The 12,344-nt window shown below is 51.4% G+C and overlaps 2 protein-coding genes across 5 annotated transcripts in view; one reads left to right on the forward strand and one right to left on the reverse strand.

Annotated features, from left to right (window-relative positions):
- Positions 1 to 12,344, forward strand: part of LOC114018784 (protein mono-ADP-ribosyltransferase TIPARP) — a 39,876-nt gene that overhangs the window by 12,248 nt on the left and 15,284 nt on the right. The window lies entirely within an intron of this gene.
- LOC114018779 (zinc finger protein 239) lies at positions 1,708 to 6,240 on the reverse strand. Of its 4 annotated transcripts, none has more exons than XM_037913808.2 (2): positions 5,915 to 6,240; positions 1,708 to 4,514 (listed from the first exon to the last, which is right to left on the reverse strand). In XM_037913808.2, exon 2 carries the CDS (start codon positions 4,498 to 4,500, stop codon positions 3,508 to 3,510), a length of 993 nt encoding a protein of 330 aa, XP_037769736.1. In that variant the 5' UTR covers positions 4,501 to 4,514; positions 5,915 to 6,240; the 3' UTR covers positions 1,708 to 3,507. The 4 variants fall into 4 exon arrangements, with proteins under 4 accessions (XP_037769736.1, XP_027675102.2, XP_037769745.1 ...); XM_027819301.3 differs by having other exon boundaries at positions 1,708 to 4,511; positions 5,915 to 6,167; XM_037913817.2 differs by lacking the exon at positions 5,915 to 6,240 and adding an exon at positions 5,446 to 5,906 and having other exon boundaries at positions 1,708 to 4,511.

Here is a 12,344-nt window from a genome sequence, read left to right on the forward strand (position 1 = left end):
TCCCCAGAGGGAGAAGCACGTGCAATGTCTTGTTTCAGGGTTTTGGTTTTTTTAAAAGCCGCTATAGGGTTTGTGACAGCAGGGAAAAAGCCAGTTTGCCCTGGCTACATCCCCCTTTGCCGTCGATCTGCTCCATCTCGCCGCTATTCTATCCCTTACATGCCCCTGCCACATCCGGGATGCCCCTTACTCTGGAGGGAGGACTCCTGCAGAGGTGGCACAGAGCCCACATGCACTGGGCATATTCACTGGGTGCGGCTTATGGCTGTTTTATAGTCCCCTTTGGCTAGCCTAGTTGGTGCAAAGGGGAAGCGATTAATCTGGCTCAGTGTGGTCCACTGGGGTGGGTTGGTTTTTTTTGTATGCACACACTTCATTGATGGCTCCTGAGACCAAGCATAGAAAATTTCAATCCAAAAGGAATTTGCCAACATTATGAGCTACAACGAGAGATGGGGTTATAATGGAAATTGCATTTCAGCCTTCGCTGTAGCGCACTCTGTCACATTTGCTATTCTAAGGAGGAATTACAGAACAGATCACAAACCACCCAGCTGCCAGGACTGTGGGAATAACCCCTCCTATCCAGACCTCAGCTCTGTTGTAGCCACATTTGTCTCACAGTGGATTATTCTAGAATGAGATTACACCACTCGGCCGCTCTTGTAAGGGAGTGAATAGGTTGTTTCATGCTCTGGGCTTTTATCTTAGAGTCACACAGATAGATCAGACGAAACTGAAGACAAATCATAAGAATGCCCATCAGCTCCAGGTTGTTATATGGGTTACATGGCAGCTTTGCTAGACAAAACCCATCTCACTGTGAAGAGGTCACAAACACTCATTTCCAAAACTGGTCCCTACTGGGGCCATGAAACTGGTGAGTTCAAGATCTCACTTGGGGCGGGGGGGGGGGGGAAGAAGGGAAAGCAGAGAGTATTGGAAAGAGAGATTTTATTTCAGAGACGTTATTAATCCATTAATCAATCTGTTTTAGGTACTTCTAAGGTGCCTTAGTATCACTGTGGTTTCTAAGCACCGGTAGCACAATAGGAAGCTAGAGTATTCTAAAAAGCACCATTAAACTGACAGAAGGACCTGGGCACCTGATGGGAACCAATACCTGGGATGGGGTGTGGCCAGAACATTGGACAGTCCATGGAATTTCTGTTTAAATAAGAAAATTTACCATTTACCAAGGCTTTTCCAATAACAGTTAATATGATCAAGAGAGAGGAAACAAATTGTAGAGAAGCTACTAGGGAGGAGACAGGCTGCATCCTGTCTGCAAGAGTCCATATATCCAGCAGTTTGGGAGCAGGCTTTCCAGCTCTCAGCGACTTCTTAGATTTACACATACCTCTCTCTCCTGCATTCTGCTTGTGAGGCTCTGTGCCCCCGGTAGAGATTTAAGTCCTGCTGGAAGAGGAACACATACTGTAACCACTACATAAGCAAAAAAATGGCAGTGCCCAGATCGCCCTTCGACAGGTAGAACACTATGGGAAAGACAGGATGTGGGGAAGCTAATGATTTCAGCTGTGTGGCAATGAACAGGAGAAATAAATCCAGTATGGGGCGCAAAGGAAATTCCAAAGACACTGATTACAGTGTCTTCATAAGAGTGGTGAATAACCTTAGCAGCTCTGGCAATGGGCCCTGGGCCCTGAGCCCTAAGACCACACCGAATCTGCATACAATTTTAAATAAGTTTACATAAAGATTTTAATCAGAAATAAATGTACACAGTTATTTTTAATTTATAGAGCACTGTTAAATGTACACAGCACCTTACAAAGCACATAGAAGGACAACATATGTTCAGAGGACTGCAGGGGAAGGAGTTTTCAGTGAGGAAAGTGCCATTGCTTCTCTGAGACCAAATTCTTGATGCCAGGGTTTTCCTTTGAGTTGGTCTCAAGCATTAGGAGTTGCTGGCTTGAGTCCATTAATTGGCTGCAGTGTTTTGATTTATTCAGATACATAACAGAAAAAGTTCCATTCACAAATGTAAATGATTCCAAAGGAACTCCCCAAACAGCAGCCGCCGTCACTGAATTCTGGAGCGCTGTCACATTGGCCATGCAGCAGGCATTTACCAAAGTTCAGTATGTTTCCTTCATAAAATTTGGATGTGAAAAGATCAGACCATTAAAAGTCAGTCAACTTTAGCTGAACTTTGGCTTAATCTTTGAGTCTGCAAATTGAAAAGCATATATGCCCTTTGAAAGTACGTCAAGCGAATGAATCCTGGAATTTCTGGATCCATCCAGCATCTGGCTGACTCTGTCAGATTTCTGGAGCATTTGTTGGGAAGTCAAAACCAAAAACCCATTGGTCTGAAGTTGTCCATGGAAAATACTTGCAGTTGCAAGTAAAAGCATCAGATCCCCTGCAGCTTCAAAAAAAGGCATCCACTCCACAAAGTTCCACCACTTCCTTGAGCAGTGGGAAACAAAGGTCCCTACTCCTCCAGGAGTTGCAAGCAAGTTCCCTGCTCCCCTCAAAGTTTAATATTTCAAAATACATAAAATAATATTTTGTCATCTGTTGAGAGTCCAGAAGTGGTTTCAGGCTCCCAGAGAGTTCTGATCCCTTCGAGAGTGGCAAGTTTTGCCAAGCTAGCTACAGAATGAGCCTTTCAAAAGCTTTCTTGGCCAGCAACTGCTCAAACTCCTGGATCTGCTCAGTAGCTTTAGCGCACACAGGAGTCTCCTGCCCCCCAGACCCTCCATTTGCTCTCACCAGCACTCCACCCTTCTGGAGATATTGTGATGCCATGGCGCCAATTAGAGAAATACTAAGCACATCACAGAACTAATACGTCTTCTCTATTCCTAATTTCTAGGATATCCTGCCACGCTGGATAAACACATCAGCTTGATATTTTTGCTAAAATAACTAGCAGTAAAACAGCCAAATATATTACAATTTAAATGTTTCGTGGTGGGTCTTCAGTGTTAGCACCCTAACAGAGGAGCAGGGCATCTCTTGGAGTGGTTTCCCGCCTATTTGCCTGCAGATGCAGGCAGTTATTAGCACTATGTTGGGTCACATTCTGAAGTCATTCTTCACAACTGTAAGGGCTACAAACTTAATATAAGTACAGAGAGGAGAACGTAAATTCTGCAAAACTGAGGCATTACCAGCAGGGTGCAAGTTGTGTGCCACAATCTTATAAGCTGCAGGTGTGACCCAGAGCCAAATTACTGCTTGGCATTTTTACCTTCACTTCAAAATAAAATAATTTAAAAAGGAACAAACACCAAAACAAACAGGAAAATTGACCCTGTCATTTCATCACCTGCCAGGTCTGAGATTCCAGACTGATCAATGTCCCAGCACACAGTTCCTTGGCTCTCACCGTGACCCCAAACGTTGCCTGCCATCCCAGGAATGTGTTCCACTCTCCCCTTTGATCCAGTCACCCACACTCCCAATTGCTGCAGATGTTTCATGTACCTGCATGGCACCATACTTGCCCAGGAACCATGCCACTGCTGCTTCCTACCACACATGCACTCTCTGATGTGACACGAGGTATGAGTTGCGGCTGAAGCTCTTCCCACACTGTGCACATTTGAAGGGCTTCTCCCCAGTGTGGGTCCTGCGGTGCCGGATCAGGGTGGAGTTGTCGCTGAAGCTCGTCCCACACTCGGAGCACTTGTAGGGTTTCTCTCCTGTGTGCGTCCTGCGGTGCTGGACAAGGTGGGATCTCTGGCTGAAGCTCTTCCCGCACTCGGGACACATGTAGGGCTTCTCTCCTGTGTGGGTCCGGCGGTGGATGATCAGCTTGGAGCTCTCACTGAAGCATTTGTCACAGTCCGTGCACTTGTAGGGCTTCTCGCCTGTGTGCAGTCGCTGGTGCGCGATGAGATTGGAGCTGTCACTGAAGCATTTCCCACACTCGGGGCATTTGTAGGGCTTCTCACCCGTGTGGAAGTTGGCATGTCTGATGAGCCCTGAGTTCTGGTAGAAGTTCCTCCCACATTTTGCACACACATAGGGTCTCTCTCCAGTGTGGTTCCTTTGGTGCTGCACGAGGTGCGTGCTCTGGCTGAAGCTCTTCCCACAGTCTTTGCATTGGTAGGGTCTCTCCCCCGTGTGGATTCTCTGGTGCTGGATAAGGTGCGAGCGCCGGCTGAAGCTTTTCCCGCACTCGGTGCACACATAGGGTTTCTCGCCTGTGTGGATCCGCTGATGGCGGATGAGGTCGGAGCTCCGGTTGAAGCTCTGCCCACATTCAATACAGATGTAAGGCTTCTCGCCCAGGAGAGTTTTCTGGTGAACGATAGTGTCTTTGCGTTTCCTGAAGCCTCTTTCACAACGAGTAGGTTTTTCCTGTCTCTCCTCCGGAGAATGTATCTCCTGCCTCTCACAGGCTTTGTCCTGGTCAGAACTCGGAAAAGCTTCCCTTATGAAAAAGTCTGATAATGTCCCAGGGGCTTCCACTGGCTTGGGACCTTCCTGCTGAGGATCCTCCTCCTCATTTTCATTCATGTTCCCATCACCTGCTGGAACAGAATGAGAATCCAGACATACAGCACCCCCGGCTGTTCCAGTCCTGGGCTCTCCCTCTCTTCACTGTTCTGCCAAATCATTTCATTTCTGACCTATGCATCCCCTTGCTATTCCTATGGACTCAGAGCTCTGGCACCACACCTCAGTCCTGATCTGCATCTGTGACTGTCCTGCGCTCTCTCTCTTCCACTCCCCACATATTTCCTCCAGTAGCCCAGACCCTCAGAGAAAGAGGGCAAGAGCCTGATTCTGTTCTAATTTACACCAGTGTCATTCCAGTGATTTAATCTGAGTTGCCCTGGATTTACACTGGCGTAAGTGACAGAAGAATCAGTCCCACAGAATCCAGGCTCATGAAGCAGACACCTTGACTGCAAACAATGTGATTAGGCAGCTACACTGGAAGCAGCCTTCCCTGACATCTCTTATCTCCTTCTCTGAGAAGAATGGGAAAGAATTCCCTTCATGGGTACTGTACACTGGCTCCCACACTTCCCCCTGTTCATAAATCCCAATTCACCACTCACTGGTATCATGGGATGTGTTTGGTCCCCCTTGACACCCTTTCACTTGCACAAAGCACTGAGCCTGTCCCCATAAAGACTTTAAAACGAGGGAAGTGACAAAGGGAAAAGGAAGAGAAGACGTAGAATAGTGAAGACAAAGATGAGGGAGGTGAGGGTAGAGAGATGAGACAGAGGCAATAAAAAACAAGAACAAGCTCTTCTGAGGGCACAGAGCAGAAACAAACAGGACGAAGAGACACAGAAAAAGCAGAGAGGGCTGAATCTTGGGATCCGCACATCAGCGTTCCTAGGCCAATGCGAAACAACCGAGTTTAGCAGTGATCTGCAGGGAAGGATACCTACTAGAGGGACATGCAACAAACCAGCATTTAGTCCTCTCCCCTGCCTCCCCAATTACCTCTCTCCGCAGACAGCTGCCAGCATTTGGGGCTACAACAAGAATAAATCCCCAGGGGACTCTCAGGTAGGGTAACCAGATGTCCCGATTTTATAGGGACAGTTCCGATTTTAGGGTCTTTTTCTTATATAGGCTCCTATTCTGCTCCCCCCAGTCCCGATTTTTCACATTTGCTGTCTGGTCACCCTTCTCGCAGGCAACCCACATGCCGCTATTTAGCCCCACCCTTTGTGAAAGTGGAAGGGGGAGCCTGCCGGGTTGTAGCTGCACAGACCCCTGGGCGCTGGCTGGTTTGATTTGTCTTTCCTTTCTCAGGCACAGCCCAGCCTTGCCAGCCCCTTTCTGCTGCAGCCCGGCCTCCCCGGGCAGCAATCTCTCGCCTCTCCGCTGTGGCTGTCTCCACCACGTCCCCTGGAGCTGCATTTCCACCCGCTCCCCATTATGGTTGGCGCCCCCATCCCTGACTCACCTCTCCCACTGGCAGCAAAGAGGTGTATTTTATTCCCTTATGCTCTCTGGCAGGGGCGGGGGGGGGATCATTGGAAGCAGGGACTCAGGCACTTTGGACACTAGCTGCTCCCCCAGCCCCCAGGCTCAGACAACAGGCTGCAGGGTAATGGGCTGCTGGGAATAGGAAGTCCCTTCTTTCTGAAGTCCGCCAGCCTCCCCCGTCCTGTCCCCCTGCCTGTAAATACTTCCTGCTTCTTCAGCGGGCGCTGGGCGAGCCGCCGCGCTCTATGGTTGTAACCCTTCCATCCCCAAGGCGAGGGGCCGGCGGGGACTGCCCACCCCGGGCCCCCCAGAATCCGCGCGCGCGCCGGGCTGGGTTTTTTGCACGCGAGATTTTAAAGAAAAGAAAAAAATCAGATTTGCACCGGGTTTGTTTGATCCCGGAGAGGGCATCGACCTTTTGTTTGTGGGCAGTTCAGGAAAATCACCAGCACGATACCTAAAATACACTGGGGAGAAGGGGTGGGCAGTCTCCCTTTCACGTCTGACCAATGCCTCTCTGTGCAGGGAGGGCTGGGACAATTTGTGTAGTGGGGGTGCTGAGAGCCATCGAATCAAACTGCAAACCCTGTATGTGATGGAAACCACTTCCAGGCAGGGGGTGCTGCTGCACCCCTAGTTCCAGCACCAATGTCCCTGTGCATTCTTCCCAAGCCTCTCCTCCGCTCCTGTCCAGGGGACTTTCACTAGCTTTCCCCTGCCTTTCTGCTGCTCTCTTTCTTGCCTGGACACTGGCCCCTAGCCAGGTACCTTAACTTAGAGGTTGTCCCCTGAGTAGCTCTCTCTGCCAAGGGAGACATTACCAGCAGCTTTCCTGGCCCTGCCTCCTGCTCAAGCCTTTCCTTCCAAAGTACACAGCCTCCCTCCGTCCCCTGCCTTCTCCCTCCTCAAAACAGTCACGGGCCAGCTCCATCCCCTGACACCCTGAGCTGTGCCTCTCAGGACACTGTCTGTGCCCTTTTAGTCCAGCAGCTGGAGAGGTGGAAAGAGACAAGCACAAGTGGGCTGGAGCTGGCTCGCTGCAGGTTGGAGAGGTGCATACACTCCTGGTGGGGTGACCAGATGTCCCGATTTTATAGGGACAGTCCCGATATTTGGGGCTTTTTCTTATATAGGTGCCTATTACCCCCCATCTCCTGTCCCGATTTTTCACACTTTCTATCTGGTCACCGTAACTCCTGGGTCTTTTCTCTCTCCTTCATTCTCCTCAATTGCTAAACCTTGTTCTTCACCACTCTGCAGCTGAACGTGGGGAAGGAGGAGGCAGGTACAAGCTGCTGACCCTGAGCCAGCTCCCTGCCCCGCAGTCGGTCTGGTCATCCTGACTAGGGTGACCAGATAGCAAGTGTGAAAAATCGGGATGGGGGTGGAGGGTAATAGGCACCTATATAAGAAAAAGCCCTGAATATCGGGACTGTCCCTATAAAATCGGGACATCTGGTCACCCTAGTCCCTCCCTACAAGTTGCTGCTTCACCATTTTGCACAGGTGGCAAGTGGCACAACAATCGCTGCTAGTAGCAGCCAGGGCTGCAGCCCAAAACCTGCAGCTGGGACTCCTAACACCAGCATCTAATGGCTGAAGTCAGAACTTCAGCATCTGTTACAGCACAGCCAGAAATCCGAAGCTGTCAGGATCTTCTCATAAGATTGGGGGGGAGGAAGTAAAAAATGCCTAACCATCACAGGACTGATGAAAATATTAGAGTTGGCAACCCTGCTATCCTGTCTCCCGCCCCCTGCCCCATTCTCATTCTCCCCCTCATGCTGCCCCACAGTCTCCTGTCCCCCGTGTATTCCCTACATTCACCTGCCTCCATATTTTCCCTCCCCTTTCCCTCACTGTCTCCTACTCTCACATCTCATTCTCTGCCACCCCTACTCCCATGCACCACTCTTGCAATTCTTCAGTCTCCCTCCCACACCCCATATTCCCCTGTTGCCTTAATCAATTTCTACATCTTCTATCCCCCAATCTTCCTTTTATACCCCATATTCCCACCCTCCTCAGTCTCCTTCTGCAACACACATTCCTCTGTCACACCTGTAGAGATTAGAGAGACCACACTCAGCACACCATGCTTGGGATGAACACAACTAAAGACTGTCTTTATTTTCTGTTTACACCAACTCTAACCTTCTTTCTTTCACACTTCACCCTCCTCAGTCTGCCAAGGACTAAAACTCTTTAATCTAACTAAAGTAATTGAGCTCAGCATAGAGGTATCTGGGGGAAATGCAATGGCCTGTGAATTTACAGGAAGTCAGACTAGATGAGCTGATGATCCCTTTTGGACTTAAACTTTATGAAACTACTGCCCCTACATTCCCTGTCTCTACCGTTTTCTGTCTATTAACCAGCAAGGACCCACGAGGTGGCCATTTTTCCTGAGGGCAGCCTGGGATGTACTACTGGAAACAACAGAAGACAGCCATCTTTAGCAGGGGCAGACTCACATATAAATACAAAGACTGGAGTGACATCTTTACTAAGGTCAGCCTGTAGTAGGGTGACCACATAGCAAGTGTGAAAAATCAGGACAGAGGTGTATTGGGGGAGGGTAATAGGTAGCCTGTATAAACAAAGCCCCCAATATTGGGATGATCCTGATAATATCAGATCATCTGGTTACTCTAGCCTATAGCTTTAGCTCCATTGTAAGCATGGGGAATGGTGGAATAAGGGAAATGTTTGCAATTTGCACTTCTGATGCCAAGAAGTGGGAGAGCATGAGAAATATTAAAAGCAAACAAACAAAAAGCATGAGACTTTCAATAAAGTCAGAAGAGTTGGCAATTCTGAGCTACCTTTTTATTATTATCATGGGTAATGAATACGATTTTATAAAATCAGAAGAAATCTTGAGTCTGTTTCTTCAGCTAAGCAACAGAAAGCCTATGCACGCATGAGAAAGTATGGTGTGCGCAAAATAACCTATTAGAAAATTGTGACTTTTGCACTATTTGTTTTCGCGGTGTGAAATAAACAGGTGTTTTCAGTCTGTTTTGCCATCTCCCAGGACTCAGTTGTGAAGAGCCTTCAGCAGGTCATCTGTGAGTCTGCCAAATTCCATCAGTTATTGAGGGAGAGAGAACAGGTGTCCCTCTGACAACTGAGACAGGAGGGCAAAGCCTTCCTCAGAGACAAGGAGGTAAACCTGAGCAGCATCAGAGTGGAACTGAACTCTGTGCAGGAGTCGGTTTCTGAAGGAGAGGCCAAATTGAAAGAACAAGATCCTACCACATTTTTCAAGGTGAGGATCTCAAACTCACGTTCCTATCCACTAGGGTTGCCACCCATGAGGTATGAAAGCCCAGCATGTCCAGGATGATTGTGAGCCCATAAAGTTGGACAGCTGGCAGTGTGTACTGACCACCCTTACAGATTTCCCAGGACAGCTACCTCAGAAAGGGGACAATCCTGGGAAAACCTCGAACACTGGCAGCCCTACTGTCCACATTCCACAGACAGACACATCCACAGGTCTCGTCTATCTGCACACATACCAGCCACCCATTCACCCTTCAATACATCATATTCACCTACACTATGATTTTCAGTTTGGTAGAAAACAGATGATTTGGGCTCAGGGAAGGAGGATCCCTGTGCATGTGTCCTACTGCCCCACTACTGGTTGGGACTGAAACTGCCTGACTGTGTTTTACACAGCTAACAGCTAATGGAGAGTCTCTTTCACTCAGGTGATAGGAGCTTTTGCTTTCGAAGTAAGAGAATAGGTTTTACCCTTGCAGCCACCAAGAAATTCCAAGTGACCATGGAGTGCAGTAGCAAAGTGACAGCTGTGAAGAGCTATGTGGCTTGGATTTAGTTGGGGATCGGTCTTGCTTTGAGCAGGGGGTTGGACCAGATGACCTCCTGAGGTCCCTTCCAACCCTAATATTCTATGATTCTATGATTTGTTCCAATATAACCAGTGCTTAGCCTGCCTTAATTGTCTCCAGAAGGTTCCTGATTGTTCTGGAACCTTCCTTGCTCCCTTACCCAGGGAAAAGGGACCTCCTTCGTTGCTGCTCAGCTATCTGCTTTTTATTCTCTCCTAAAGCCCCCTGGCCTGGGCTTTTCATACTTTTTGCCCCCACTTTAGTGCCCCCCCCCCCCCCGACCGGGCCAGACGCTTTTTTTTCATTTTGTTGTTTTTGCTGTTTTTCTGCTGCCGTTCGAGTGCTGGTCGGCTGCCAGCTTCCTGCCAGCCCCCCCACACCTGCCCTCGGACGCTGCTACTGCTCCAGCTGAAACCCCCGGAGGGGCGGGGGGAGGACTGCCAACTCGCTCCCCGGAGGAGGGGAGTGGACCCCCCCCAGACCCAACCATTTTGCTGCTTGTTTGTGGACCTGTAATTAACCGACAAGTTAATTTTTTCTTCTTATCTACTTGGCATTTTTGGAATGCTCCACAAAGCCCGGGAGAAAAGACAGCCGACAGAGACATCGCCCAGGGAAGCTACAAGTCATCATGGAGGGGGCCGTAAGACTGAGTAACTTTTGAACTGTACTCTCGTGTGGGGGGAGTTTGACTGTGTCTTAACTGCGTTTGTAGGGGCACAGGGGATGTGGCACGGAGCTGCCCCCCGATCCATCGGTGCCCCCCCTCAACACTACTACAGCCGTCACGGCCCCCCCCCGCTGTCTGTCCCTGCTGGCAACTTGCCATCTGCCTCTGGATTTAGCTGCTTGCTCTGAATTCCATCGTCCGGACCAGAAACGACAGCCGACCAAACGAGACTCTTTGGACAAACGCGCGTGGGTCTACGTCCCCCCCCCCCCAGGACTGTCCGCCCCACAATTTGCCCCTAATACCTGACCCCAAATCCTGTTTCCTCCCCCTGTCCAGTCTGACCCATTTGCGCCCCCCCCCCCCCGCCTGCAGCCCAGCAGGGAGAAGTGGTTAATCTGTTCCCCCTCCCCCCTCCTCCTTCTGGTGTCTCCCTGTCTCTCCCTGCTCCCGATGGTGGGGAATGAGAGGGTTGAGGCCCCTCTAACAACCTCAGCTGCCCCTCCCCCACCTACTCCCCTGCCCAACCTCCAAGCCTCCCCTTCCACCACTGCTGCCAAAACACCTGCCACTGCCCCCGCTGGGGCATCGGCAGCAGGAGGCACCGGGGCGATTACTGCCGCTGCTACGCCCACCGCCCCCCCAGATTCTAGGAGAGCCCCCCCCAGTTAGCCGGAAAGGCCAGGGTGCGAAGAAGGGAAAGGACCCCTCCACAACCATCAGGCCCTCCATGGCAGGGGCTGCCCCCATCGCTGTGGCCTCATCATCAACCATGGCGTCCCTCCCTGCTGTTCCCTCCACCAGCTCTGCGAGCGTCCCTCCCCCGGCCCCCAGGGTGTATGCCCGGGCGGCGGCAGCCCCCCCCGCCGCCTGCCGCCTCGTCATCTCGCCCACCCACCGCCTCCGCTACCATCAGTAGCGGCCGGGGCCCCTTTCCCACCATGACCAGGAAGCACGGCGTCCGTTGCCTCCTGGTGCCCGCCTCGCCCCACGTGGAGGCATACGTGCAGGCGTTGGCGAGGGTGGTAGGACCCACGGCTATTGTGGCGGCCTCCAAAATGTACAGGAAGGTAGTCTTTTTCTTAGCATCGGAGGCTGCCACCCAAGAGGCGGTGGAGAAGGGCCTGGCAGTGGGGGGGGTGTTCGTCCCCCTGGAGCCACTAGAGGACCTGGGCGTCCGCCTATTCCTGACCTCCGTCCCTCCTTTTCTACCCAATGCCGCCCTGTTACCTACTCTCTCCACTCTGGGGAAACCCGTCTCTGTCATCAGCCCTCTCCCGTTGGGCTGCAAGGACCCCACCCTCCGTCACGTCCTCTCCTTCTGCCGGCAAGTGCAGCTTCTACCGCCGCCGCCGGCGCGTGACGGAGAGGCGCTTGAGGGGTCCTTCCTAGTCCCCTACCAGGGAGCCTGCTATCGGGTCTATTACTCCACAGGAGAGGCCCGGTGCTACCTCTGCCAATCAGCGGGGCATGTCCGAAGAGACTGCCCCTTGGCCCGATGGGGAGGGGCACCTGAGACCCCCGAGACCCGGCAGGACATCGGATCCATCGTTGCCGACGCCCCTGGCCACCCGACACCTGAAACCACCTCTCCTCCCGCTCGATCCACCGCTGCTCCCGCCCGGGCCCAAGAAACATCTCCCCTACAACGCCCAGACGAGCGAGGGAGCCCCGCCCTTGCTGTTAATAATCTGGCAGAGCCTATGGAGGAGGGTGCAGCAAAGATATTACCGGGCATAGGAGAGGGCCCGCCCCAAGGAGAACCCCCCCCCCATGCTGCCTCACCGTAACCCCCCCGAGCCCCTGAACCATCGCCTCTGCCCCCTGACACGACCCCTGCTAATCAGCCCCCAGACAATGCTATGGAGGGCTGGACC

This window comes from Chelonia mydas, chromosome 1 (genome assembly GCF_015237465.2).
Source record: "Chelonia mydas isolate rCheMyd1 chromosome 1, rCheMyd1.pri.v2, whole genome shotgun sequence".
NCBI lineage: Eukaryota > Metazoa > Chordata > Testudines > Cheloniidae > Chelonia > Chelonia mydas.

What these genes read in the sequence shown, in the direction of transcription:
- LOC114018779 (XM_037913808.2), bottom strand. Translation starts at nt 4,500, where the DNA reads ATGAATGAAAATGAGGAGGAGGATCCTCAGCAGGAAGGTCCCAAGCCA.